This window comes from Nelusetta ayraudi, unplaced genomic scaffold (assembly GCF_046127955.1).
Source record: "Nelusetta ayraudi isolate G7.1 ecotype Tasmania unplaced genomic scaffold, CSIRO-AGI_Nayr_v1 ptg000019l, whole genome shotgun sequence".
In the NCBI taxonomy this organism is placed as follows: domain Eukaryota; kingdom Metazoa; phylum Chordata; class Actinopteri; order Tetraodontiformes; family Monacanthidae; genus Nelusetta; species Nelusetta ayraudi.
Genome location: NW_027466069.1, coordinates 2,379,535 through 2,403,698, shown reverse-complemented (window position 1 = coordinate 2,403,698; position 24,164 = coordinate 2,379,535). Strand labels below are relative to the sequence as shown.

Genomic DNA, 24,164 nt, shown 5'->3' with positions numbered 1-24,164 from the left:
ATATTTCCCATGATTCTAAAGGCCGGTCCATAAATTTAGCGTTTAAATGCGGATCGCGTTTGGCGCAAAGCGTAAAGAACAGGAAACAATCACATGAAGAAATAGAGTGTGAGTGCAAAAAAAAACAAACAAAAAAGGCTTTGAGTTGATCTCCTACTGTGCAGTGCAGTACTAACACTGAGACTCTGTCTCCTCCTGCTGGACAGAAATAGAAGCTGGAGCACAGGGTCAACCGCTAAGCTATATTAATTTATGAAGTTATTTTGAGGCAGTTACATTCTTATATACATATATGTGCAATATATATATATATATATAAGTATAAATATATACATATATACAGTATCCATATATGTATATATATATATATAATATACATATATCAGTATATATGTATATGTATACATATATATATATATATGTGTGTATATATATATATTACCTCAGACAACAAACACATGGTGTCAACTGACAATTTCATTTCAGCTTTCAGAATGCGACATTTTCCAATGACAGCGCCACTGCCAGTTGCACCGTCTGTTTCCTCGAGAAAAATTAAATTAACAGTGAATCTGCCAGAAACACTTAGTGGTAGCCTTCCAAATCAGGGACCCCCAACTGGCCGCCTCCCCAGGGACACAGACCCCATGTTCAGGAATCTCGCCAGCTCCGTCCGGGGGGACGGGGGGGCATTTCATCAAATTAAGCACGGCCTTGTTTTTGGGTTCAGAAGTCACTTGACCGTTCCCGACAATGCGGACATTGTGACGGGGCCGCTCCGCGCGCATCAAAGAGGTGATTAACCAGTTGACGAGGCTGCTGCGGACAATACGGGCCCTTCACTGGGGAGGGAAACAGTGAGCCACTCACAGCACGGGGAAGAGCCGAGCTGAGCCGAGCCGAGCTGAGCAGACAGTGTCCACCCTGCGGCGGCTGGCAACGTGGAACCAAAATAACAACCCAGCACAGCCGCTCCTGCAACAGGTTGAGATTTTGATCACTTCAAGTGACAAATATTGGTTTAATGCGGAGACAAAGTGGGTGCAGTCGGTGCAATATTCCAAAGGTAAGGCCAATCTTTTTTATCAGCAGTTTTTTTCCCTACATGTGCACATCCAGCTGTTAATATTTATGTAATATTCATCATATACATGTTAATATTTCATATACATGGCCATATTTCTGTCTAGGATGTTTACTGGGGCCATTCAAGGATGGAGCCCGTAAAAATGAACGATGGACTGGCCTCTGATTGGCAAGTAAATCTCGGCTCCTGGCCAATCAGGCTTCTCCCTGCTGGAGGGAAAAACCCAGCGTCAAAATAAACTGCCACTTGTTCGCCACGCTGTGCTTGGCTGACAAAACCATGCACCCTCTTCCCTCTTCTGATGCTTCCAGTGAAGATCCAAAGAGGACACGTTTCTCCTTCTCAGCCGCTGCATGACTTGGATATTTTTTTAATCCCTCCAGATGTGGGAAAATAATAAATGATATTCCACTTTAGATTAGACTTTAGATTTCACCTTATATTACACCTTTTTTTTTCTTTTTTTTTATAACTTTTTTTTGGAGGATGAAAGACATGATCGTAGCCCAATGAAGAGATTCAGCGTCAACATGACTCAGTGGCCGGTCCTGTCACTGTTTGTGACTCTATGGCTGCAAACAGCATCATCCCAAACCCCTGAAGGTAGGTCCATCCATTCCCATAAACACAACTTTTATCCTGAATTTATTTCTTGATCATTATTTTTTGTTTGTTTTTCAGCATGGCCTAAAAAAATTTAGCGTGTCATATTTTACACATGTCACTAATATGTTTCAGAGTTCAATGCAATCCTAAACATGGGCACTGTTTACATTCCTGAAGGGGTTGAACAGTCCGGGGTTTACAACTTGGTCTCTTCTTCCTTCCTTTTATCTCACTTCACTTCCTGTCTTTTATTAGCTCAGAGTGTTTTGCTGCTTTAGCTGGCGACTGATTAAAGCCCTTAATGGGGCATCCTATCATCACGCTATATCACTAGTTTATGTCATGATGAGCTGAAGCAGCATTGATGCCTGGGACACAAAATTGCCTGTGTGGCAACATGCCGACTTGTCTAAAGTGCCTGAGGACAGCTGGCGCTCTTCACTGCAGATTGTTAATGTAGTTGGGGGTTCGCGGTTTAGTTTGTGTTTTTTTTGTGTGTGTTTTTTTTTTTTTTTTTGCTATTAGCAGTGGTACACTTTGAGAATTTTGTTTACAGTAGTTAGTGAAGTGTGTAGTGTTGTGTGTATTTGTGTTGAAATCAAGAGTTTTTTGCATCACAAAGCAGACAGATAATTTGGCTACAGTCAAGTTCAAGTCTTGCAAAAGTCATCTGATCAAGTCATACAGTAAAACTGCTAATAATGTTCTTCAACTTGTATTAGTCCAACAGGAATAATTCTAAAAATCCTCCCTCAGATCTGCATAATTAGCCCTGTGTTTGCAGCCTTCTAAAAACAGAGGTAGCTTTTAGATTCCCGCTAAACGTGATGCTTTGTTGGACCTTCTGCATGTTTGGATGGGGACAAAAACAAGGCAGTCTCAGGGAGCGGTGGAAGAGGTTGGGGCTCACTACTTGGTTATAGATATTGATGCCCTTTGTGACATCACAAATGACCACATGTTTCAGCACACATTTCCTTGAAAGAGGATCAAACAAAAGAAGTCAAGGAGGAAACATTGGTGAAGTGAATATTGCACAGCGTTAAACACAGACCGTCAAACGTGCGTGGAAGTCATAAACTATATCGAAGTCACTGCATCGCAGTAGTAGTGACTCCTCGTCACGTCACATTCCACCGTTGCGAGTTTTTTTGTTGGTCAGTGTGAGATGTTTTTTTGTGTCTTCTTCCGTTCATGATATTTTGAGAGTGTCCTGCTCACACATGCCCCATTGTCAGAGTGTATGATCTCAGCAGCCTGGTCCCCGCTTACGCACACACACACACACACACACACACACACACACACACACACACACACACACACACACACACACAGAGGCACTGTCTGTCGCTGCAGTGCTCGTCACTCACTGAGACACACTGTCCACATTTATAGCTTTATCACAATGAGCCACTGTCTGAAGAAAGACTCAACCTTCTCACCCCCCCCGTCATCAACCAAAGGCCTGGGCTGCTGTGTGCACGGAGGCGGGGGGGGTGGGGGGGTGGCACTGCTGCTAACTCTCTGTGTGCTACTCTGCTTTACATCAAAGTGTCCCTGGAACACACAACGGCAACACTAAACACATTGCAGTTGCAGAAAACAGACAGAGGAGCTGTGCTTCTTTCTGGATGCGGCTCCGTACCGTCATATTTTTGGCGCTTTGCACTGTTGCCTCGCAGTTGGATTCCCAGGGCCGCTGGAGAGTTTAGGTGTTTGCATTCTTCCTCCCACAGTCCGAAGACATGTACCTGAAGCTAGCTGAGACACTCTGAACTGGCAGAGGGCGAGAGTGTCAGTGCAGCCGGTTGTTTGTCTCTCGCAGTTAACCCTGCCATGACCTTGCGACCCGTCCAGGGTGCAGCACCACCCTCGCGCCGAGACAGCTGGGCTCGGCTCCAGCATCCCACAGCATGGCCTCAGAGTGCTGGATAAGCACTGATAGATAATAGATGGATGGGCCATATTTCAGATGATTGTGCTGTTTATTTGATGCATTTATTTTGAAAAAAATATTCATATTTTTTTATGAGAAACTCAAAGAGATAAAAGCACACAAGCACAACAATGAACAATGTTATTGACATGATTATGATTCTTCTTCTTCATCTTATTATTATAAATATTATTACTAATACATAATACTACTACTAATAATAATATTAATAATAATTAATAATATGAATAATTCTGATGCAGTTCTGTGTTTAAAGTATTGTGGAAAGGTGACATTTGACTTGGTCATTAAGCTCGTACAATATGTTTCCCTGTGTGTGTCAGTGGTGTGTCACGGCACGCAGAACGGCCTGAGCTCCACAGGCTCCCAGGAGAACCAGTACAACCTGATCAAAGATCGCTACGACGGCTGTGAGATCATCATAGGGAACCTGGAGATCACTCAGATCGAGAGCAACTGGGACTTCTCCTTCCTCAAGGTGGAAAACCAGCAAACTGCTCCTCTCCCTTGTCGTGTGCGCCTGTTTGCAGCTGCAGGTGTTTCTAACCTCCTCTGCTTTCATACTGTCTCCAGACCATCCGTGAGGTGACGGGCTACGTCCTCATCGCCATGAACCACTTCCAGGAGATCCCCTTGTGGAAGCTGCGAGTCATCAGAGGAAACAGCCTCTACGAGAGACGCTTCGCCCTGTCCATCTTCTTCAACTACCCCAAGGACGGTTCCAGCGGCCTGCAGCAACTAGGGCTCTCAAACCTGACGGGTAAGATGGAAAAAAATACTTGAGAAAACAGCAACAAAAATATAGATCTAGTCGCTAAAGTTCTAGGAAGGATTTGGTGTGAATCCATTTTATATAGCTACTGTATTTTAGATGGTTCTCATTTAAATAAATCTTCATTTTCACTACATGGATTTGCGATTTGGCAACATGGTGGTAATCCACATAACCACCATGGAGAAAGAATTCCACCTGATGGTTGCCTAAAGCAGCTGTCAACTTTTTTGTAGAAGTAAACAACAAACAATAAATACATAATAATAATAATAATAAAAAAAGACCTGGTTGGAGAACAGACCCAGGACCTCCTGATCTTGGTGCGGACACTCTGACCTTCTTTTTGCATTATGGTTCATGGCCACCACAGACATTCTCTGTGTGGAATCACTTTCCATGAAACTCTCCACCGGTCACATACTTTTGCAAATTGTCACCAGAGCCTACATCCACGCTCTGAGTGGTGAGCAGTCAGTTTTAATCAGAAAAATCTCCTCAAGGATTAGGTGACAACCCAAGCTGCGTAGGCTGTTTACAATATTATAATGAAAAATTTCCCTTCAACTGTGATGTGGCAGAGATTCTGGAGGGAGGAGTCCAGATTATTAACAACAAGTACCTGAGGTACGGCCCCTGGGTCTACTGGCAGGACATCATCAGAGACAACGACGCTCCGATCGAAGTCCAGAACAACGGGCAGAGAGGTCAGCGTTAAGAGTCACTGGCTCGGGTCCTCCTTTGTTGTTGTTGTTGTTGTTTGTTGTCGTTGAATTCCCTCTTTGTCCGTCTCTCAGGGCCCTGCCACAAATCTTGCAGAGATTACTGCTGGGGCCCCAACAAGGACCAGTGTCAGATCCGTGAGTGGAGAGATTAACGCAACCACACACACACACACACACACACGCCCGTGCACGTTGCTGACCTCAACCCATTCTCTCCCGTCCCCCAGTGACTAAGATGGTGTGCGCTCCGCAGTGTAACGGTCGCTGCTTCGGGACGAGCCCCAGGGACTGCTGCCACATCGAGTGTGCAGCAGGATGCAAAGGCCCTCTGGACACCGACTGCTTTGTGAGTGGTTGCAGCCCCGATGGTGTACACCTGCACTCATTTCGTTTTTGGCCAGGTTTTCCATCCACAACAGTGTAAACCAAACGAAACAAAACAAAAAATTTGATTTCGCCCTTTTAGTTGAACAAATTCTTCTAAAATACCTGACATAAAACAATAAGTTGATGAAAAAGAGTGTTTTGCCCAAGAACAACTGAATTGTAAGTACAATAAAGTAGCCATGTGGAGGCAAAAAGTCACACTGGAAGTTGTGCAATAATCTAAAATGCAATAACATGGTTGTAAACCCTCTTCACGCCTGTTAAGATGTAGATGATGCAGAACGCAGCAGCTATTGTAAAAAGTGACGAAACCAGCTTCAAAACCACAGCGTTTGAGCGCAATGGTGCTTCAGCAACATAGAAAAAACAAATCCAATAATTGTTTAAATGCACTGAATAATAACACATAGATGTTCTTGTGTGTAATATTGCGTTTGCACATGGTTCTACAACTTGGCCCGTGACTCCTGACGAATGACAGCAGAGGTCGACTAGTTTGTCACTTTAATCCTCCCCTCAGTGGAGGAGCGAGCAGTGCGCAGCAGTGCAGTGCAGTGCGCTGCAGTGCAGTGCAGTGCACGCTCACGCCAGCCGTGTCCCCTCTGCAGGCGTGTCGACGCTTCAACGACTCCGGCGCCTGTGTGCCTCAGTGTCCCCAGACTTTGATTTACAACAAGCAGACGTTTCAAATGGAGACCAACCCCAACGCCAAGTATCAGTACGGCTCCATCTGCGTCTCTCAGTGTCCAAGTGAGTCTGCCCTTCCGCCTCTGCTCCTTGGGGAAACATCACTGTTGGGTTTGGAAACTATGGCACTCTGAGCTCCGTCTGTTTCTTTCCCCTCTCATTAGCTCACTTTGTGGTGGACGGCAGCTCCTGCGTGAGCGCCTGCCCTCCGGACAAGATGGAGGTGGAGAGAGAAGGCCAGAGGCAGTGTGAGCTCTGCAGCGGACTCTGCCCCAAAGGTGGAACCTACTACTTCCTGCTTTCTTCTTCTTCTTCTTCTTCTTCTTCTTCTTCTTCTTCTTCTTCTTCTTCTTCTTCTTCTTCTTCTTCTTCTTCCGTGCTCAGCTAATTTGTCAGCCATTACAGCTAACAATGGTGTCTGGCCACCCCTGCAGTGTGTGAAGGCACCGGTGCTGAACACAGACAGACCGTGGACTCCAGCAACATCGACAGCTTCATCAACTGCACCAAGATCCAGGGCAGCCTTCACTTCCTAGTCACGGGGATTCTTGGGTAATCATCCGCCGCACCACTGGAGGAATCCGTGGGGAACAATTGTTTCGCACAGTCGGCTTCGTGTTGTGTGTCTGAGTGTGAGTTTTTTCTCCTTCTTTTTTTTAATCCGCCTCACAGTGACGATTTTAAAAAGGTTCCAGCCCTGGATGTCAAAAAGCTGGAAGTGTTCCGCACCGTGAGAGAAATAACAGGTTTTTATTTTGTTTTTACACAAAACAATAGAATTTCTTTACCATTTTTCAAAAGTACATTTTTAAAAACATGATAAATGTCATGTTTGAACCCCAGATATCCTCAACATCCAGTCTTGGCCCAAAGAGCTGAGTGACCTGTCGGCTTTCTCCAGTCTCACCACCATTCAAGGGAGGTCACTGCACAAGTAAGGCCTGTTTAACGGTCGCGACATATGGTTAAAATTTGCCGGGCCGTCAACTAGAGCCAGATTAATTCTGAAGAATCCAGATTGCACTCATCAGCTCGTTGTTACTTTTCCACTCTGACGACACTGGAACACCAGTCACATGCAGTTATTGGAAAAACCAACCAACAACACACAACTCTGCAGACCTCCAGAAAACAGTACATTTAACTCTCTGTTTAAAGCCTCCAGTTGAAATGTGTGGTTGGTGATGCTTTCTTGGACCTTCCACTTGTCTGGATTAAACAAGCTGTCTCCCTTATTAGCTTTTCCCACAGTCATACATCAGTTTAACAACATTCTTGCATTAGAACTCTTACAGTGCTTCACCGTGACAGTGAACTCAAAGACCAGAGAAAAAGAGGAAGGATCTCGTTCCTGAATTCCCTTATTTTTAACCCTAGCCCTAACCCTTAGGCATGTTCTCAATTCAAAAAACTTTATTTGTCCCTAGGGGGCAATTAAAAGGCACATCTGGCAGCAGTGTTAGCAGTGACAGGGCAGGATTAGTGCAAAAATGGAAATAAATACACAGTAAGTAACAGTTATATACAATATAAACAGGTATGTATAGTGAGACTTAGCATATAAAGCTATACAGACTATAAAAACAATGACCTATACTGAAGCGATATCACAGTGAGACTGAATTGCCTCATGCTGTGTGTTAAAACTCTCTGAACAGTCACTTCCCTTCATGCTCTCCAGCATGGAATCAAAAGCGTCCGAAATTCCGATCGGGCACCACAATCCCCGAGTCGTTCTTCTGCTTGGAGTCTCTCTCTCACGCGCTTCTCTCCTTCCTAAACCTGCAGGCGTTTCTCCCTGATGGTGATGCACATCCCCACCCTGGCCTCCCTGGGCCTGCGCTCCCTTCGCGAGATCAGCGACGGCAGCGTGTACATCAGCCAGAACGCCCGGCTCTGCTACCACCACACCGTCAACTGGACGCAGCTCTTCCGCGGCCGCAGGGTCCGAGCCAACAGCCTCAACAGTAACAGGCCACCGGCGGAGTGCGGTAAGGTGGCAGGGAAAACAGAACCTCCTCTCACTCGCGGTTTCACGTCCGGCGGAAAGAAAAACATTCCCCCGGCATTGAAACACGAAACGTAAACAGGATTACTGTGGTAGGCGCTGCAGAAACGCCCTTTCTTCTTACGCTGCTTTGTGCGTGCAGTTGCGGAGGGCCACGTGTGCGACCCCCTGTGCTCAGACTCGGGATGCTGGGGCCCGGGGCCGGACCAGTGTCTCTCCTGCAGGAACCACAGCAGGCACGGTGTTTGTGTGGGCAGCTGTAATTTCTACAGCAGGTCAGTAGACACACACACACACGTAAGCACATACACACACGTATGGCTTCACTTCACACTTCAGGATCCTCTACCATCTCTAGACATTTGGTTATCATGAAAGATGTAGTGTAGTGGTCTTAACTTGCAGATCCTCAAGGGGGGGGGGGGAGCCCTGTGTTTACAGCCTCCCCACAAAGAAAATGCTCAGTTTCTCCTTCCCACTGAAACCTAATTGGTGTTGCTACTAACCTGACAGAGGGACTAGCAAGGTATGAGTGCCCTTTGTGACATCGCAAAGGACAGCTTTCCAGACCTGTGTGTTTTAAATGTGTCATTTCTAAACAAAAAAAAACCCTGGATTTCTAATGTCTAAAAAAAACAACTGGATTTTTCTTTCATTCATCATTTTTATGATGTCACTGACCAGCTTCAGACACAAGTTTCTTCCATCACATGCCACTGCTACAAGGCCACTTAATTCTCAGTGTAAGTTTAAAGTAATAGTCTTAGTTCAGGGGCGTTAAGTTGGGAACAACTTGCATACACACTCACACCACATCTGTATGTCTAAATTAATGCCAAATTAATAAATTCATTAATTCTGCTAAAAACATCGGTTGACTCTTCAACATTCAATGCATTTCTTGGAATTTTATTCCGGCTGTAGCCAGGACGCACACTTAGAATTCCTCTAACTTAAAAAGTACAGCAGGCAAAAAGAAGGACACACTTTTGTTTCCCTTCCATTAGCGAAACGGCACATTGTCCAACTACAAGTCAAAACTACTGACATTTGTCACGATTGCTGTGTCCTCAGAGCTCCACGGGAGTTTGCAGGCCCCGATGGCGAATGCGTGGCCTGTCACGCAGAGTGTAAGCCTCAGAGTGGGAAAGTCAGCTGCACCGGACCGGTAATCACTTCCATTCCTGTCTCTCTCACACACACGCACAGTGTGGCCTAGGACCTTCGCATGAGGTCCCCATGGGAATCTTCCTGCTGGCAGTATCATTGGGTGGAGGGGGAGAGGGTTGGATGAAAATGCTTATAAAATATGTCACGCCACAATCATAGCTTTTCCGTCGGGCAAAGCCGTCATTTGAGCCACCTCCACCTTTCACATCTTTTCCCGACCCCACCGGCCCTAATTCACAGTTAGAGTGTCTCCATCCAAACCTACACCCCCGAGGCAGAATTATGAAAGGGTTCAGGAGTTGTTGCTGATTTATTGCCTTACGTTTTGCACTAAATAAACACATTTCTGTTGGTGGTGGGTTTTTTCCAGCCCAAAATCATTTTTAGCTGGTGCCCAACTGCACAATTATTCACTCAGCAGAAAATAAATTGGACTGTAATTAACATTTTGTCCGTGTCAAAATCCCCAGAAGCAGACAACGAACAGTTTATTTTATTTTATTTCTTAACAGGGAGCAGACAAGTGTGTGGCCTGCTCCAAGCTCCGAGACGGTCCCTACTGCATGTCGTCTTGTCCCGCCGGAGTGAACGACGGCCAGAGGGGCCTAATCTTCAAATACCCCAACAGGGAGGGCCACTGCGAGCCGTGTCACCAGAACTGCACGCAGGGGTGAGACGGGGCTCCAAGTGTGTATCCTGTTCTGCGGAGGAAATACAAAGGGTTGGATTAATTCACGTTGGAAGTGACGACGTGTTTATGCGTTGCAGATGTTCGGGCCCCGGTTCAAATGACTGTTTACCAGCACGCCTCGTGGTTAGTAGGTGAGAGAGTCCCCCTGCTGGTCGACATGAGGCATGACAGCCATAACTCAGGGTCGCTGCCAGCTGTGCGATAATAGTAAAATGTGCTCCGTGTTGATGGGACCACGACACTGTATTGCTCTCTTTACCAAACCTCCATTTCTGTTTGACTTCCATACTTCAATGCCGGTTCTCACATCCACCTCTGCTTCTCTCTGCAGCGGTCAGATCACCGGCATCGCTTTGGGCGTCCCGGCCAGTTTGATTTTCTGCCTGGCGATGTTTTTCCTGGGTGTGCTGTACCACAGAGGCCTCGCCATCCGCCGCAAGAGAGCCATGAGGAGGTACCTGGAGAGCGGAGAGGTGGGAACTTCAGAGACTCATGTCGTGATTCTTTCCTTGGATATGCAAACTTGAGGTATTTGAGAATAATTCTTCAATATTTTTGTGGCAGAGCTTCGAGCCTCTTGGTCCAGGTGAGAAAGGCACAAAAGTTCACGCTCGCATCCTGAGGCCTTCCGAGCTGAAGAAGGTCAAACCTCTTGGCTCTGGTGTTTTTGGAACCGTAAACAAGGTATTTTACGGTACTTAGCGCCACTTGTGCATCAGTTTGAGGATAATGTTTGTTGATGACATTGTTTTGTACGTATTCCTTAAGGGTTTCTGGATCCCTGAAGGGGAGACGGTGAAGATCCCTGTGGCCATAAAGACCATCCAGGACAGCACAGGCCGACAGACCTTCGCCGAAATCACTAATGTGAGGATGGCAGTCTACTTCCACTGTCGATAACCATTTTTTGCACACATTTTTGCCAAAATTAGACAAATATTGTCGAAACAAACATTGTAGGAGGGTCAAGTTGAGGCAACTGGACTGGTTTTGCTATTGGCGAGACGTTTCATCTCTCATCTGAAACGGATGAGAATCGAAACGTCTATTGTAAGATGACCTGGACAACTAAGAACCTTCATAGGCATACGTCCAAAAAACACGAAAAAAAACGTTAAAAGAGAACAATGTGAGCCAGTTAGAAGTTGAGCAGAGTGATGATAGTTATTTCCCCTGTGCAGCACATGCTCTCCATGGGCAGCCTGGACCATCCCTACATCGTCAGGCTGCTGGGCATCTGCCCGGGCCCCAGTCTGCAACTGGTAACCCAGCTCAGCACCCGCGACTCCTTGCTGGAGCACATCAGACACCACAAGAGCAGCCTGGACCCCCAGCGGCTGCTCAACTGGTGCGTGCAGATCGCCAAAGTGAGTGATTCTCCAGGGCGAGCTTTGCGTGCGCGGGCGGCAGAAAAGGCTGCATCCTGCCGGATGTGTTTGTCTCCTCAGGGCATGTACTACCTGGAGGAACACCGCATGGTGCACAGGAACCTGGCGGCGCGCAACATCCTGCTGAAGAACGACTACCAGGTCCAGATCTCGGACTACGGCGTGGCCGACCTCCTCTACCCGGACGACAAGAAATACGTCTACGCGGAAACCAAAGTTGGTTTGGAGCGACACTTCCGAACTGCTAGCTGGGGTTTTTGTTGTCTGAGTTACTGGCAATTTTTCCTCTCGCCCAGACGCCCATCAAGTGGATGGCGCTGGAGAGCATCCTGTTCCGAAGATACACCCATCAAAGTGACGTTTGGAGCTATGGTAAGAGGTGCGCCTCCAGGATTGAGTGTCCTCTCAAAGAGCAGCTGGGAGGGGGGCGTTTGACCCAGTGGAGCCTCTTGTGTGGACAGGGGTGACAGTGTGGGAGATGATGTCGTTTGGGGCGGAGCCATACGCGTCCGTGCAGCCTCAGGAAGTGCCAGGGCTGCTGGAGAAGGGCGAGCGACTGTCGCAGCCCCACATCTGCACCATCGACGTCTACATGGTCATGGTGAAATGTGAGTGGCGCATCACCTGAAAGGCGGAAGAAGGACAAACGCAACACTGCCGATTTAAAGGTTCCCGCCAATTTAACCCCCAGGCTGGATGATCGATGAGAACATAAGGCCGACTTTTAAAGAGCTGGCCAGCGATTTCACCCGCATGGCGAGAGACCCGCCCAGATACCTCGTTATCAGGGTAAGGCTACTGATAGGTCACTGTCTTTTTTTAATTGTATTTACAGAAGTCTGACTCAGTGTATTTGCATGTTATTCTGAAGATGGAGGGAGCAGAACCGGCCTCTGCAGAGATCCACCGCAGAGAATCCGAGCGAGGGCTTCTGGACGCAGACTTGGACGAGCACGAAGACGCAGGACTGGAGGATGGACTGGCCACGCCCCCCCTCCAGCACTCCCCATCCTGGAGTCTGCCTCGCTCACGCATCAATTCCTACATGGTAAAGGACTGCAGTGCAGTGGCTCACACTTTCACACTGTAAAAATACACTTTTGCATTGTTTTTTTTGTTCCCTGCTCCTGTCGTGCAGAGCGGCTCCTCTCAGGTGGGACCCATCGGCTACCTCCCAATGACCCCCAGCCCTGTGGACACCATCCGCCAGGTGTGAAAGAAACACACATTCTCACCGATGCATTCAAACAAACACTGTCCTATCATTTGAATTGAGCTTCAGTTATTGCTGATATTAACCAAGAGGCAAAAAACATTTAGCTCTGTAGAATTTACATTTAATCAAGTTTTCTCTGACATAATAATAATAAATTGAAAGCTTTTTCAATAATTAATCATAAAAGTTTAATTTTGGACTTTCTGTCTCAGCTGTGGCTTCAGAGGTCTCGGCTGAGCTCAGTGCGGACGCTCCCTGAGAGGTCAGAGTTCAGGGGAGGCGGCAGAGAGGCGGACACACGTGAAGAGCGCCTGCGCAGTGGGAGCATTCACAGGGCCCGGTTTGGCTCCGAAAGAACCCAACCGAAAAAACCCATCAACCAGCACAGGAAGCTGTCAACAGCATCGAGTCCCTGCTCGTACAGAGTGTGGACGCCCGAGGAAGAGGAAGAGGTGGATCACTACGGCTACGTCTTGGCTGGATCACCTGTTATCCCTGAGAGAGGTGAAGCAACAGCACAGAAAAATGAAAGAATGTTCAGTTTTCTGGTCGGGTGTGTGTTGTTGTTTTTTTTAAGTGATTGATAAATAAATAATCTTGGCTTTTTCTCCCAATCGTCTTCTGCTCAGCTTGCAGAGTTTTGCATTCTGAGCGCCAACAACGCAAAAATAACATCTCTCCAGCGGGGGTGAGGCTGTCCCAGGAATATGAAGTCATGAGCAAAGAGCCTGGAGCTCCCACTGAATTCAACACTGGTGCCATAACACAGGGTGACATCCCTACTGTGGCAGCAGAGCACGCTACCTCATCTCTTCCCTCTCCGTCCATCACACATCCATCAGTTGATGAGTGCACGGAAAGTTCGATCCCAACGTCAGCTGCAGGGGTTGAGCAGGTAGACACAGAGTGTGAAGCGAACCCTGCAGAGCAGAGGGCCTCCACAGAGGAACTCGTGGAAGATTCCGACAGCGAGATCCAAACAGAGGAGGCGCAAACAGCCTCGGCCAGAGGAAGAGGCAGGTATGAGTACATGGATATCAGGCGGTCTGACTCCACAGAGGGAGAGGATTCCACACACGGCGGGAGCCCAGAATCTGCAAAGAGCGCAGCAGATGGTGAGATGGTGGAGGTGTCTGTGAAAGACCAACAGGCGGAGGAGGAACAAGGCAAGTACCACAACACAAACAAACAACCCCCACACGGTGGGGATGTGAGCGGTGCGGTCAAGGCCAGGCCAGATGTGCTCAAAGGAGCTGGGGGAAAGGTGGAGGAGTACGAAGAGATGACCCGGATCGAGGCCCCGCCCAGCGGATGGGATTACCAAAACCTCCCGGTGAGGGCGAACGCTGTTAATGAGGAGGCAGCTGGCGACAGGTGCGCCGGGATCGGGGACTACATCAAGGTGTGCGCTGTGGTGGGCGACCCGGGTGGGAACACATCGTTCGACAACCCAGACTACTGGCACAGCAGACTGTTCCTCAAGCCAGATGCTGTACGCACCTAATCATGTGGCCTGGGAACCAAACACATGGCCACTGTCACACCTTCCTGTCATGAACACGAGTTCTTTTTTTTAATGACTATTTACTGGTAGAAGTAATACGCATTTGTATTTTATCACAATGTTTAATGCATATAATGGAATGTTTATCATGCTGGCAAGTTGAATAAAGTGTATTATCACAAATGTGTTGTTTTTTTATGAACGTCAAATGTAATAACACAAAGTCACGGAAATGGATGTATTTTTTCCCAATAAACTGCAGGTGGTAATGATTTATTGTGATGTTGCTTGATATGAATTCAATCCATCCATCCATTTTCAATACCCGCTTATTCCTAAACTCAGGGTCGCGGGGGTCTGCTGATATAAAAAATTCTTTGTGCAAAACACCAGAATATTCCCTCCTTTTAATACAATTAGGTATTGTATAATTAAAATGTTCTCTTTATCTCTTGGTGATATCATTCTGATCATGACAATTTGCCTAATTTTATATTTAATTAACACACGGAACTTAAGAAACGAGTTGGAATCGCTAGAACACGTCAGTGACGCCAGTCGCGCGCGATTTTCGTCGAATGGCGGAACAGAGATGAACGGGACAGCGAGAGCGTCACTCAAGCTTACTTCCGGTTTTGTTCTAAAGCTATTTACGAAGCCCCGCAAAGAGTTTACATTATATTTTACGCACGCTTGCCACTAGCTTATCGTTCACAGAGTCCCTCTTTAAAGAAAAATATTTCACAATGCGTCCATTTAATCTTCTTACTTTTATCTATGAGCTATTTTTTTTTTTTTTTTTTTTTTTTTTTTTAGCATACAAGGCTTTGATAGGCGGATTTTTACCTTTAATGACTGGATAAGACTGGTATAGCTGTTAATTTTTAGATGCGTCGGAAGAAGATCATTCTGTTGAAATAAAATAATTTTTCCGACTGAATTCTACTGCTGAGTCGGCATAATTTTTCATTTTATAACCACTAGCGTCGTCTGACTCTACCCTGAGCGCTCCGAACGAGGTCGTGAAGTATCTTGAGCGCAGAGTGCGCGCGGCGGCGTCGGGCGCGCTGGTGTAGTTGAGCAGCGTGGTCCGTCCTGTGACTGACAACCGCCGGGGAAGGGGTAAAAAAGTTAGTCCGACTTTGCAGACACACCGCCAACATGTCTTCGGATGACGATGCGCCAGAGCAGACCATCGCCGATGACTTGGTGGTCACCAAGTACAAGATGGGGGCCGAAATTGCCAACCGTAAGTGGAACGCGACGTAACGGGCCGTTGCTTTATCAGAGCACTTGTAGTCTCGCGACCCGGCTGCCAGCTAGCAGCGCCTGCTAACGGTTAGTCATGCCCAGGCAGCGGTCGTGCCATGTGCCGCCACGGTGCCAAGGGTGTATCGTGTGCAGCAGATAGCCCTTACGTGTCAATTAAACATTATACTCGTCATTTAATTTTTGCACGAGCTCGTAATTGCGGTCGCCATTATTCGCTGGCTGTCACGTTGCTGTCATAGCCGCTCGCTGGGCTATGCTAGCTAACTGGTCTCTTTAAGCTAGCAAGCGTGGGCTAGCCTCAACTGGTAACGGTTAACAATGACAAGTGCAAAACGGACTGGGCAACAGTGGCCCCGCAAGTTTCATGGGCGCGACCTTAGCCTTTGTTTTTAAGACGAGTTGGATAAAGATTGAAGTGTCGTTATGTGGCGAGAAGAAGCGTTAGTCGTCAATCGTGTCATTGAACGCCGCTGATGAGTCGTAGTGATAGTGGACAGAGAACACACGGCACCAACCAATCACGTTACATTACATTTTACTCCCTAATTTAATCGACTATTTAACTTTTACTTATATTGAATATTACTATTAAAAGGGAGGCTTGAGTAACAAGTAACTATAGATTTACGACCGAATTGTTGTTCACAAGCTAAGTGGATAGTGTTTTATGTAAAGGACATTTATTTTTAAGATATCGCTTTTCAAGTATTTATCCGTGGATTAAAATTAACATATTTTTGAAACGTTGGCTTCAAAGGTTTGAATGGAAGTACAAGGTTTATTTTGTCAACGCCCCTCCACCCTACAACTCCTCCACCCTAGTTATTTGACACCTGTTAGTCCTCCAACTCGAACCTCTGGCGTTTAATTCGTTTGAGTCCTATCTGGGCTTCGTTTTAATTTACTCTCCAAACAAGTTTGACGAAAGAAAACAAACTGAAAATAACAAATAAAATAAACTTTATCTTAATTGACATACTAATCGAAGAGGTATGTAATTTCTTTCATTAAATCATGTTTTTATTCTAACAAACAGTATATATACACATATGTATATTCAAATCAATGCATTATATTATTTAGTGTTTTGGGGTCTTTATTCTTGAGGTCATAACATTGTAATTAGCCTGTAATGCTCAAAATAACAAATAACTGAGCAAGACACGTTCTTTTTAATTACTACATTAAGTTCTTGATTTTTCTTCAAGCAACAGCTGCAAATGTCTTCTGTTTTCAACCACACTTGACTGAGAACTGTATTTTCTTTTCTTTTTTTTCCTTATTTCCTGCCACACAGAGGCTCTGAAGGCGGTAGTCGAGGCAGCTATGGCTGGAGTGTCTGTGCTCAGCCTGTGTGAAAAGGGAGACGCCTACATCACGGCAGAAACTGGCAAGATCTTCAAGAAGGAAAAAGACATGAAGAAAGGTCAGCATGCTGTGGCTCTTTATTCCTCAGTCAGTGGTGTTTTTCCTCAGTCCTGGTTAAAGCCTCTGGGCCCTCCACCTGACTCTGCTTTTCCCCTCAACAGGTATCGCTTTTCCCACCTGTGTGTCGGTGAACAACTGCGTTTGCCATTTCTCTCCTTTGAAGAGCGACCCGGACGTCACTCTGAAAGACGGGGACCTTGTCAAAATGTAAGCAGATGTGCACCTGCCTTGACATACTGGTATATCTTGTGTGTATCCCCTTTTCAATAAACCTGTTTTTTTCCACACTTATTCCTGCCTCAGTTTTCTTTAACTCACATTTTTCCAACCTTTCCTTCTTTCTCAGTGATCTGGGCGTTCACGTCGATGGCTTCATCTCAAACGTGGCTCACAGCTTCATTGTCGGAGTGACCAAGGTATGTCAACCACTGCACACTGCGTAGGATGCTTAGACATGCCGTCATTTGTCAGGTCATAGATGGGCAGTCGGGTTAATCAAAGCTTATCCCACCTCACTCGATCCGTGTCAGGACAAGCCACAGACTGGGAAGAAGGCCGACGTTGTCAAGGCTGCTCACCTGTGTGCCGAGGCCGCTCTGCGTCTCGTTAAGCCGGGGAACAAGGTAAAACTCTCCCGCCGGGACTGCTGATGAGCGCAGTGACGCCCCGGTTCACTGATGACCAACATTATTCCGTGTCATTCATTAGAACACGCAGGTCACACAAGCCTGGAACAAGATTGCAAAGTCTTTCAATTGCAGCCCCATCGAGGGTAAGTGCTGATAAGCGCCTACCGAGGTCATCGATCGCTTCCTGCAGTGTGCTCACAAGAAGGAAATCGCGTTGTCCCCTGTGTTGCAGGTATGCTCTCCCATCAGCTGAAGCAACACGTCATCGACGGGGAGAAAACTGTCATCCAAAACCCGACGGACCAGCAGAAGTGAGTTGGCTCGGTCTTGCTCGTCCTAACCCTCTGATCGACGTGGAGGCAGCACAAGATTTCAACGCCTTGTTTTTGCAGAAAGGACCACGAGGAGGTGGAGTTTGAGGTGCACGAGGTGTACGCAGTGGACGTGCTCATCAGTACCGGAGAGGGCAAGGTGAGAGATCTGCCGCAGGGGTTAAAAACAAATGTATGAAGAAAATGCATTACAATGTCCCGTTATCGTTTTGGCTGCTTAGGCCAAGGATGGAGGTCAGAGGACCACCGTCTACAAAAGAGACCCCAACAAGGTGTACGGCCTCAAGATGAAGACATCCCGGGCATTCCTCAGCGAGATGGAAAGGCGCTTCGACACGATGCCTTTCACCCTGAGGTACAACCTTTTTTCTTCCACTAGATAACCAATGTGAAACATTGAGTATGCCACACATCGCAGTGTGTAGGCATGTGAATGTCTCGGCGCGCCCCAGGGATTCCACTGGGTGCGTGTGAATTCCAGAGCAGCTTGACTTCCTGTCTGCTGTGCAGCTCGGCTGGACAGCTGAGACACCAGGCGACAAGGTCCTTCATTAAGGAGAAAAAGTCCTGCTTGATGCAACCTGTCATCGTTCTTATAAACGACCACAAACACAACGAGGTGGTGATGTTGCCCTCTAGAGGAGCAGTTTAAAGATTGTAGCCTGTTTTTTTCTTCTGGTGGGTGTTGGTGTGCTTCTACTATAAGGGTGCACATTGTTGCATTAATCAGAATAACTATTAATTCCCGGAAGGAAATGTAAGAAATAGTTTAAAATAAATAATTTTTATTTCAGTAGGGTGGTGAACAGTCCGGATCTGTGGGATTTTAAGCATTATAAGCATTTTCTTTATAATTTCGGATGTGGAAAAAAAATATGATTTAATGTCACATCACTGCAGTGTGTTTTTAGCATTTGACCATATGAGCTTCAACTGTTGTGGGCACGGGGCTGGAACTGAGCTCTGTATGCATGTGTCTCCCCAGGGCATTTGAAGATGAAAGCAAGGCCAGGTTGGGTGTGGTGGAGTGTGCCAAACATGAGCTGCTGCAGCCATTCAATGTCATGCAGGAGAGGGATGGTGAGTGTGACCCAGTAGGAGATCGTCTGTTTGCATCAGAGTTGCATCCTGCCAAAAAGGCTGGTTCCAGTCTTAGTGACCCTTAAAAGTTGCTGTGTAGAGTCTAGTATGGAATAAAGGGCGACATGCACACTTTATTGTAGTATACCTGTGCATGTGATGACAAAGTTTTCCATTACCTCATTGCAAAGAGTCGTATTCGGCCTATTCAGCTTGAGAACGATGATTGGAATCTTAATGCAACTCTGTCTGCTCTCATTATCTTTTTGTTCAGGTGAGTTTGTGGCCCAGTTCAAGTTCACCGTGCTGCTCATGGCCAACGGGCCTCATCGAATCACAAACAGCCTGTTCGAGCCAGAACTCTACAAGTCTGAGCTTGATGTGGAAGACGCAGAGCTGAAGGTAAAGTGGCAGCCTCAGGTGGTCTCTTTGGTCTCTCAGGGGCTGTAAAGTAGTTTTTACAGCCGAAGCTCATAGAAGACATTGTTTAAGAAAAAACATAAAAGCCAGGAAGAATATTGGCACAATCGGAAGCAAAATAAATAATACAGGGAAAGTGAGTCAAGTGTTCATTTCCAAAGTGGAAATTGACACCATGCTACACTTAGTGCAAAGTGAAGATGTGCAAAAAGTGCAACCTAAGGGCTTTACCCCATTAAGTAAATGAGATGTACTTCAATATTTAGGACTTTGTGAGTGTTCAGTGTTCATCACAGGAACTCTAAATTGAGGGCACAAAGTCAAACACTCAAACTCACTGATGAGTTGTGATATGGACAAGGTTCTCGCCAGGGATTTTGGTGAATGGCCAGCAGCCCAGTCTGCCGGACTCCCTCAGAGTTTGCCGGTTGTTTTTAAAAGATCCTTGATTTGACTTTTTATTTACCAGATTAAAGTAATTAAACCAAGCAGCAACACAAAAGACTTAAAAAGCCTCCGTTTTAGAGAAATCATTTCAACAAAAGTGTGAAAAGATTTAATTTAGATGCATTTTCTCTCTCCTTCCAAGGAGGAAGTCAATGCCAGACAGATGCTTGCGCTATAACATAATGTTTGCTGACTTGGCGTTGTCGGAGCCATTACATTTAAATGTAATGGTGCACTGATTGATGTTAAGTATTTTATTTCTCTCTCGCTCTCTCTATTAAATCAATACAGACTTTGCTCCAGAGCTCAGCCAGTCGTAAGACTCAAAAGAAGAAGAAAAAGAAGGTGAGTGGCGCTGCAGTCTGATCTAAAATAATAATGAACGCCTTCATACATTGGATCCACCACAGCACGCATGTAAAGCAAAAGCAAAATCTCTCATCTAACCCAAGTTGTGTTTGACTGCAGGCTTCAAAGACAGTCGAGAGTGCAACAGGACAGGCAATGGAGACCGAAGCTGCAGAATAAAGTTCATCTCGGACACCTGACGACCCAAAGAACCAACGTCGCGGATCCTTCTGTCCCAGCTGTTTGAGGCACTCGCGGGCACAACCGCCGTGAATACCTCTGAATCTAACTGATGTCAGTTTGGGATGATGCTGCTCCTAAATTCTGTCACTCCGCATTAAACACACACACACGTTCGCCCCCTAGTAAATCTCACTGCCCTTGAAACAGCCTTCTTTCATTCGTGGCGCCAATCCTGCCACACAGGAGGATGTTTGTTTGTTTTTTTACGTGAGGGCTTAATTCTCACCGAAACGAAAAATGAGTTGACCAACCTTCAGCCTTCTCTCCACGATAATTGTAGTAGTCGAAACAATGGAACATTCAAAGGGTTTTTGCCGAGTGACCAAGGATGATGGATGCACAGTAACGTGTCAGTGTAATTGTGTTGCATTTAGACAAGTTCCTTGAGTCAGGCCTTTTTAACCAACAGGGGTTTGTTTGTAGGTGTAACTGTGGAGCACCTATCCAGAACCCTGATGTCTTACAACATGTCATAAGCCTGACCTCATTCATCATCGCTGTTGGCTTCATGAAAATTAATGCATTTCTACTGCTTCGATTCAGTTCCATTTCACAGCCAGTCGTGTGCACTTCTAGGCAACTAGGTTATTCAGCTAATGTTTTTCTAAAACTGACATTTGAAAATACCTACTTGCTTTATTTTTCGCAGTTGGAGGGATGGGTCTAATTCCTGCTAAGGGTGAAGCATTCAGTCTCACAGTGCCATCACTGGGACTGACAGTCTGTGTTTACATGCAGTAGGAAGTCCATGCCTGTCAGACAAAATGGATGCATTTTGTAAAACAAATCCCACTTTCAGAGACTATTTTTGAGAACATTAAAAAGCCACCTGACATCATTTGTGGTGTTGTCTTTTTTCCCCCCCAAGTTATGTTTTATGTAGAAATTGGTTTATGTTGAATGTTATTTTAGTTTCTTGACTCCATAAATAGCAAACATGGTTATCAAGTGTATAAACTACATTAAAGAGGAAGGAAATCTTTTTCAGCTTTTTTATGTTTCTGTTCTGAGTTTTACTCACTTTACATTTCATGGTCATTCTTGACCAGATTTGTCTGTCATACTAAATATCTTAAAGCCTAATTGATGTAGTTTACCCCTAATGTTGTGGGTATTTTAGTATTTAGTAGTTAATAGTATTTTCTTTATTACCCATCACTTTGAATAATCATTGAAAGGTGCGGGATCACTTTCTTTTTTTATTATAGAATTCATCGTTATTGTGAATGTAAAATCTGATGAGAAATATAATATTGAGGTTTTAACTTAAATTTTAAAAGCCCAAGAGTAGAGTAAAGTTAAGGGCAGATCAGCTATGCCTTTAATGTTTATCAAAGTGCTCCATGCCTGTATAATATAAACCATGCATACAGGAAGTTGTCAGGAATTTTGAACATTTGCCTACTGCTTTTGCCCTCAGCCATTAAACAGAATTCATCAAGTGAGTTGGTTTTTCTTTTCTTTTTTATTATGAGAATTTTTAATTTTCCGGTTGCTTAAAGTTTAAGTATTAAGGTTTACTGTGGCGCCTCCCAATGATTCAATTTTCGTTTATATTTCCGTAAAATGGTGCCAGAAAGGTCTGTTTTCTTTATCCTAACATATCGTGTGGGTACCAAGCTCTGTAAAAAATAAATAAATAAATAAATAAATAAAATCTTATAATTCAACTTTTCTGTAGAGATTTTCAATTGGAAATTGATCATGCTTATATACAAACATTAGTATGTCGGAATTTATTAGAACGCTAACTTAAACTCCCGCATTGATTAAACAAAAGAATACAACAAAACAAATAATAGAATTGCGCGATTTTGAGGACTAGAATAATTTCTTTATTACCCACGACTCGATTTCATGCTGTAAAAATACCTCCGTATTTAAAAACATATACATATATATGTATGTTTTCTCAAAAACAAAATAAATACAAGAAAACTGAAAGTATACATTTATACTTTGAAAAGGTTTACAATGATCGTCGAATAAAGATGACGTATTGTCGTGAGCTACCCCTATATATAACACGTCGCCTGTTTATGACATCCTTCGTGGAGTCGATTCCTTAGCGGTCGGTACGTGAGTTCTACTTCGCACCTCGGAATCCAATGTGAATCTTGGTCTTGCAATTTCATCCATCTAAAATATTATGTTTTTGTATCTCTTCTAGCTTCACTCTGTCAACATGAGAGCTAAGGTTTGTATTTCATTATTTATTTGACTACAGAATTGTACTTTTCATGGTGTCGGCTCTTGCTAGCATGCTAACTAGCATAGCAAGCTTGATCATGTCGACGTTACAAGCGACCAATTAAACCAAGATCTGTTACTTAATCTGTAAAGTTTAGGTCTCTGCAGATGATTTCGCAACTCCGTGAAGTGCATTTGTTTCGAAACTCGAGTTTTCTTTTGATCTAACGTAATTTCGTATGCTTTTGCAGTGGAGGAAGAAGCGCATGCGCAGGTAAGACTGCTCAACACGCACTTTGCACCCATGCAGTGGGAACGTGGAACGATTGTTTTTTCTTAATCATTATTGTTTCATGTCTAATTGTCTCTTAATGTTCCCAAAGGCTGAAGCGCAAAAGGAGAAAGATGAGGCAGAGGTCCAAGTAAGCTGTCCTCTCCTCCATGGTTGTGCCTGCTGTCGTAGTCTACAACCAGATTGGGACCCAGCCAGAGACCCAGGATCCTCCTCGTGTGAAGCCAGAAGCCAGTGGCATCAACATCGTCCTGAGGCAGTGGAGCTGCAGCAGCTGACTGATGCTGGATGGCCAAACTCAATACCTGCTGGATGTCGGGCTTTTCCTCTTGGACTTTCTGGACTCTTTGTTCTAGATTCCTCAACTTTTGTCATTTGTTCTTGTTTATACTCTGATTAAAGGTTTTGGTTCATAAAATACCTTAACTGTGGTTTGTCATGGTTTTTTTTTTTTGCACATACTTAATAGATTTTCTGTGTATTTGAATATGAAGCAGAGTTGGATACTACACATCAGTGGCTGTTTGTCAGTAATGGCTCTGTTAGTAAGCCATGTTCTGAATGACCTCCACTTATGGATGCTGGTTATAGCAACCACTATACTGTTTTGCTAAACACCCTGGTCTGTTGCATCCTAATTTATATACGGGTTGCAGACTTGCTGCACAGAGACAATTGAATGTTTCATAGTTACAAACTGAAGTAAAAGCTTTGTCAACTTTGAGGTGCAAAGGTTTCCTGTTAAGATAATGAGGTAAATATGAGCTGTGTTGGAAGTAGATCCTACTGGAATTTGAAGGCATTCATAGAAGAATGTTCTCACAGTGATGGTGTGATTTTTAAAATCTTATCACTTGTGGTTGTGTAGATGCAGTAACATTTAGAAAGAGCTCATGACTAGCAGGCCACTTTGGGTCCTGTTTTTTTTTCCTGTTTTTTTTTTTTTTTACTTGCACATCACTGAAGACTTTCTTCAAAACAAATAACTGCAAATAAAAAATAGAAGGAATTTTTTTGGGGGGTGTTGAATTTTATCTGTCTGGATTTTACCACAGAAAGTTAGCGGCCTGGTGAGTCTGGGGAGCATTGAGAAACCCCAGAACAGCACAAAAACTCAAGACTCCTGCCCTAAATATGCATATGACTGGACAAGATAGAGGCAATTTTGACATACCTGAGTTTGTATATGTATAGTATTTGGTTATTTTTTTGCCATAAAGATGAGCATAACTCCAACATACACAGTGTTTTCACCTGCTGTCCTTCATGGTCTTTGTCAGCC

General features: G+C 45.0%; 2 protein-coding genes across 3 annotated transcripts; both read left to right on the top strand.

The window, feature by feature from the left end:
- Nucleotides 1-1,352: 1,352 nt before the first annotated feature.
- On the top strand, nt 1,353-14,546 carry LOC142888179 (receptor tyrosine-protein kinase erbB-3-like). Its single transcript, XM_076026254.1, has 28 exons — nt 1,353-1,690; nt 3,977-4,131; nt 4,227-4,413; nt 5,007-5,132; nt 5,223-5,285; nt 5,378-5,496; nt 6,146-6,287; nt 6,389-6,502; nt 6,659-6,776; nt 6,897-6,970; nt 7,068-7,158; nt 8,013-8,215; nt 8,375-8,507; nt 9,307-9,400; nt 9,915-10,072; nt 10,171-10,224; nt 10,425-10,566; nt 10,658-10,777; nt 10,862-10,960; nt 11,275-11,460; nt 11,542-11,697; nt 11,778-11,853; nt 11,943-12,089; nt 12,173-12,270; nt 12,353-12,529; nt 12,620-12,691; nt 12,910-13,201; nt 13,327-14,546. The coding sequence occupies exons 1-28, from the start codon at nt 1,597-1,599 to the stop codon at nt 14,199-14,201; spliced, it is 4,365 nt and encodes a 1,454-aa protein (XP_075882369.1). The 5' UTR covers nt 1,353-1,596; the 3' UTR covers nt 14,202-14,546.
- A 577-nt stretch (nt 14,547-15,123) lies between these two features.
- Nucleotides 15,124-23,303, top strand: LOC142888178 (proliferation-associated protein 2G4-like). Of its 2 annotated transcripts, XM_076026253.1 has the most exons (16): nt 15,124-15,450; nt 16,771-16,899; nt 17,003-17,108; nt 17,248-17,317; nt 17,432-17,524; nt 17,610-17,673; nt 17,763-17,841; nt 17,923-18,001; nt 18,084-18,217; nt 18,848-18,942; nt 19,217-19,344; nt 20,101-20,154; nt 20,278-21,841; nt 22,571-22,597; nt 22,842-22,864; nt 22,974-23,303. In XM_076026253.1, the coding sequence occupies exons 1-13, from the start codon at nt 15,363-15,365 to the stop codon at nt 20,335-20,337; spliced, it is 1,179 nt and encodes a 392-aa protein (XP_075882368.1). In that variant the 5' UTR covers nt 15,124-15,362; the 3' UTR covers nt 20,338-21,841; nt 22,571-22,597; nt 22,842-22,864; nt 22,974-23,303. The 2 variants fall into 2 exon arrangements, 1 of the variants encoding a protein (XP_075882368.1); XR_012926663.1 differs by lacking the exons at nt 15,124-15,450; nt 16,771-16,899; nt 17,003-17,108; ... (8 more) ...; nt 20,101-20,154; nt 20,278-21,841 and adding an exon at nt 22,368-22,475.
- Nucleotides 23,304-24,164: the final 861 nt, after the last annotated feature.